Genomic DNA, 4,084 nt, shown 5'->3' with positions numbered 1-4,084 from the left:
TTGATCAGTAATTTTTGATTTATTGAAGATTGCAAAAGGTAGATTGAGTTTGGCCATGGGGTGGGAGAGGAAAGTGAGGAGATTGTATCAGAAAGGGTTAACTGACTAGAGATCTTGCAGAAGACCAGTTTCTGGTGATGGAAAAGTCTTAAGTTTTTTCCTAAGGTATAATGGAGTTAAAATGAGAACTGTTGAGAACTTTTGTGATCACTGGTGTGGATGATGCCATTATTATGGGTGCTAGAGACTGTAGGGAGAGAGGAACTGTGGCCACGATGCTGAAGTTTGAGCACCATGTTTGGAGACTGGCTGGACACAAGATAGAAATGAAAAGAGCATGTAGAGATCATGGAGTGCCTGTCCTGGCTCTGTCTTGTGAGTAAGGTCCCACTGTGGACCTCTGTATTCTTTTGTGTTAAAACATCCTCTCTTACAGACTTGTAAGAAGCTTATATGAGATTCAATGATCATGTATGTAAAAGCCATGTTGAAAAGATGGACAGTTGATAAAATCTGTCCTAGTGTTCTTTTTGTTTGTTTGTTTAAACAAGCTCTGGGAAATTGTATTGAAGAAAAGTTTTGCATGATTTATTCTTCATTAGTCTGTTCTGGCATAATTCTACTGATATCAGAACCACCTGGGTCAATGATAGCCAGTGGGCATATTCTGTAATATTTTTCATACACTGTGCCCAATTCAATATTATTGCCATTGTAGTGATGAACACCTGTTTTGGCCAACATGGAGTAGTACTCTATTTCAGATTTCCTCAAAGGTGAGCAGTTGTTGGCAAGGAGGGGCAGTTTCTCTTTGTCCTGTCTGAACACCTTCGGGGTCTGCTTGTACCCAAGCATGTACTTTCCATTATTCATGGTAAGTTGGAACCTAGAATTGTTTGACTTGAATGACTTTTTCATCTTTGTGGCCACCATCTTCCTGCCTTAGGTGCAGAACAGCCCCCACCAAGAGCAGCCACAGAGATGGCCAGGGAGCAAGAAAGGAAGCAAGCATCCTTGTTTTGAGATCATGCAACACAACTTTTCTTGTTATGATATATCAGTGTTATGAGATTTCCAACAAAATGCATATGTTGAAAAGCTACAGTTTATTTGCAAGCAAAATATTTAAAACCAGTTCTCTATAGCCTAAGCAGGCAAAAATTCATTAATCTAAATGATGTTTATCTCTGAAATGAATAGGTCACATTTGGGGAATATGATGCTAATATTACTTTTTTTTTAGCATCTTTTAAAAGATCCAGAAATTCATGTGTTAAACATGAATATGGAGCTGCTGATGCTGCAGATATACCTTCCACAACTTGAGTCATATCACTTAGGTTAAAGCATGATATCACTAAGTGGTTCTTTGATTCTGGCATTTCATTTTCAAATGTGTTAGAACTAGTTAAAATTTTAAAGCTGAAAAACAAAAATTCTGAAGCTGCGAATGTTAGCTTCTATCAACTGGATGTTTTCCTATTTTTTTTTTTAACATGTTTCTTGAGCCAAGGCCCATCTTCTGACTTTGGAATATGTCAAACTTGGTACCCAATCTAGGGGGAAGATGAAGTTGTGAAGATTAGAGTGAGCATTTATTTCTTAAAAATTTTATATTTTCAAAATTTTTACTTATTTATTTGAAAGAGAGCAAGTGAGCACAAGGGGGCACGTAAGAGCCCTGCAATGGCTAGGCATGAAGCCAAGATGTATAAGCAGTATTCAGATCTCACATATAGGTGGCAGGAACCCAATTACTTGAGCCATCACCTGTGTCTCACAGGGTCTGCATTAGCCGGAAGCTGAAGTCAGGAGCCAGAGCCAGAGCCAGGAATCAAACCCAGGTATTCTATTGCGGGGTGCAAGAGTCTTAATCATGAAGCTAAATACCTACCTCATCTAAGCAATTCTTATATTAGTTTTACTTTCCATATTATTGTGTCTGCTTGTGGAGTACAATCTCAAAATCTTACATAAATTCAAAGCTAGATTCAAACATGATTTCTGTTAATTAGTCTCTTATCTCTAATTTCTGATACAGTAATTGCCACTAGTTGTTTAGGAGACTTAAGAGCTTAAAACATGAACATTTGTTAAAGGAAGGAGATAGTCCTAGTTCATGGTGTTCTTCCTTGAAACAAACTTTGGAGAAACTGAAAGTCCTCTTCTAGCACCCTAGACCTGGGCAGAATTTATGGCCTAGGACCATCACAATACCATCAGTTTTTTTTTTTTTTTTTTTAATATAAAGTCTTTCTGAATCTGCTGGTTTTAAGAAGCTGGAGGATGGGGCCGGCGCTGTGGCCCTGCGGGTTAACGCCCTGGCCTGAAGCACCAGCATCCCATAAGGGTACCAGTTCGAGATCCGGCTACTCCACTTCCAATCCAGCTCTCTGCTATGGCCTGGGAAAGCAGTAGAAGATGGTCCATGTCCTTGGGCCTCTGTACCTGTGTGGGAGACCCTGGGGAAGCTCCTGGCTCCTGGCTTCGGATCGGCGCAGCTTTGGCTGTTGCAGCCAATTGGAGAGTGAACCATCAGATGGAAGAGAGTCTCTCTCTGCCTCTCCTTCTCTCTCTCTGTGTTAACTCTGACTTTCAAATAAATAAATAAAATCTTAAAAAAAAATAAAGAAGCTGGAGGCCACAGATGAAGAGAGCAAAAAACATTCTTCTGATATAGATGAGGTCAGTTTTCCAATGTTTGGAGAGATTTTTATAAATTTACATCTAAGTCATGTCCAGTGATAATTACCATGCACGTCCATTACCCTCAGTAAAATAAGATGGAGGAATTGGCTGCAGGTTATTCACAGTCCTCTTGCTAAAGAAATAACAGAGAAAACTTAGGGTTGGGAACCTTGTATTTGGCAGCTATATTTCCCAGAGTAGATCTGGTAAAATGTTGTCAATTTGTTCTCTGTGCTTTGAATGACAGACATTGAAAGTGAAACGACATTTAAAGTAGCTTGCAGAAAAGGAGTGTAAACAATGGAAGGATAATTTTAGAAAATGAAAATGGGACTAAAAATATTTTGGTGTTTTTCTTAGGTCTACCTTGATGTAATATGCCTGTGCCATTTCCTTGCTGTCTTTGGTTCAAATGTTTTGTGTATTGGATATTGTGTGTTAAATTATGTCCCCCCCCCCAAATATATCAAAATTCAAATGCCCAGTATCTCAAAAACATGATCTCATTTAGAAATAGCATATTTACTCAGCATAATGTTTTCCAGATTCCTCCATCTTGTTGCAAATGACCGGATTTCATTGTTTTTGACTGCTGTATAGTATTCTATAGAGTACATGTACCATAATTTCTTTATCCAGTCTACTGTTGATGGGCATTTGGGTTGTTTCCAGATCTTAGCTATTGTGAATTGAGCTGCAATAAACATTAAGGTGCAGACCGCTTTTTTGTTTGCCAATTTAATTTCCTTTGGGTAGATTCCAAGGAGTGGGATGGCTGGGTTGTATGGTAGGGTTATATTCAGGTTTCTGAGGAATCTCCAGACTGACTTCCATAGTGGCTTAACCAGTTTGCATTCCCACCAACAGTGGGTTAGTGTCCCTTTTTCCCTACATCCTCTCCAGCATCTGTTGTTGGTAGATTTCTGAATGTGAGCCATTCTCACCGGGGTGAGGTGAGACCTCATTGTGGTTTTGATTTGCATTTCCCTGATTGCTCGTGATCTTGAACATTTTTTCATGTGTCTGTTGGCCATTTGGATTTCCTCTTTCGAAAAATGTCTATTGAGGTCCTTGGCCCATCTCTTAAGTGGGTTGTTTGTTTTGTTGTTGTGGAGTTTCTTGATTTCTTTGTAGATTCTGGCTATTAACCCTTTATCTGTTGCATAGTTTGCAAATATTTTTTCCCATTCTGTCAGTTGCCTCTTCACTTTCCTGACTGTTTCTTTTGAAGTACAGAAACTTCTCAATTTGATGCAATCCCAAATGTTAATTTTGGTTTTGACTGCCTGTGCTTCTGGGGTCTTTTCCAAGAAGTCTTTGCTGGTACCTATATCTTGCAGGGTTTCTCCAGTGCTCTCTAATAATTTGATGGTGTTAGGTCATAGATTTAAGTCTT

The 4,084-nt window shown here is 39.1% G+C and overlaps 1 protein-coding gene across 1 annotated transcript; it reads right to left on the bottom strand.

Annotated features, from left to right (window-relative positions):
* Positions 1-588: 588 nt before the first annotated feature.
* On the bottom strand, positions 589-933 carry LOC133766879 (large ribosomal subunit protein eL30-like). Its single transcript, XM_062200697.1, has one exon. The coding sequence runs from the start codon at positions 931-933 to the stop codon at positions 589-591; it is 345 nt and encodes a 114-aa protein (XP_062056681.1).
* Between the last annotated feature and the right edge of the window lie 3,151 nt (positions 934-4,084).

The sequence above is a fragment of the Lepus europaeus genome, chromosome 1, assembly GCF_033115175.1.
Source record: "Lepus europaeus isolate LE1 chromosome 1, mLepTim1.pri, whole genome shotgun sequence".
Lineage (NCBI taxonomy): Eukaryota > Metazoa > Chordata > Mammalia > Lagomorpha > Leporidae > Lepus > Lepus europaeus.
Note: the sequence above shows the minus strand (reverse complement) of the source record. Positions and strands in the feature narration are given on the sequence as shown.

Coding starts and splice junctions, on each gene's coding strand:
- LOC133766879 (XM_062200697.1), bottom strand. CDS start 933: ATGGTGGCCACAAAGATGAAAAAGTCATTCAAGTCAAACAATTCTAGG.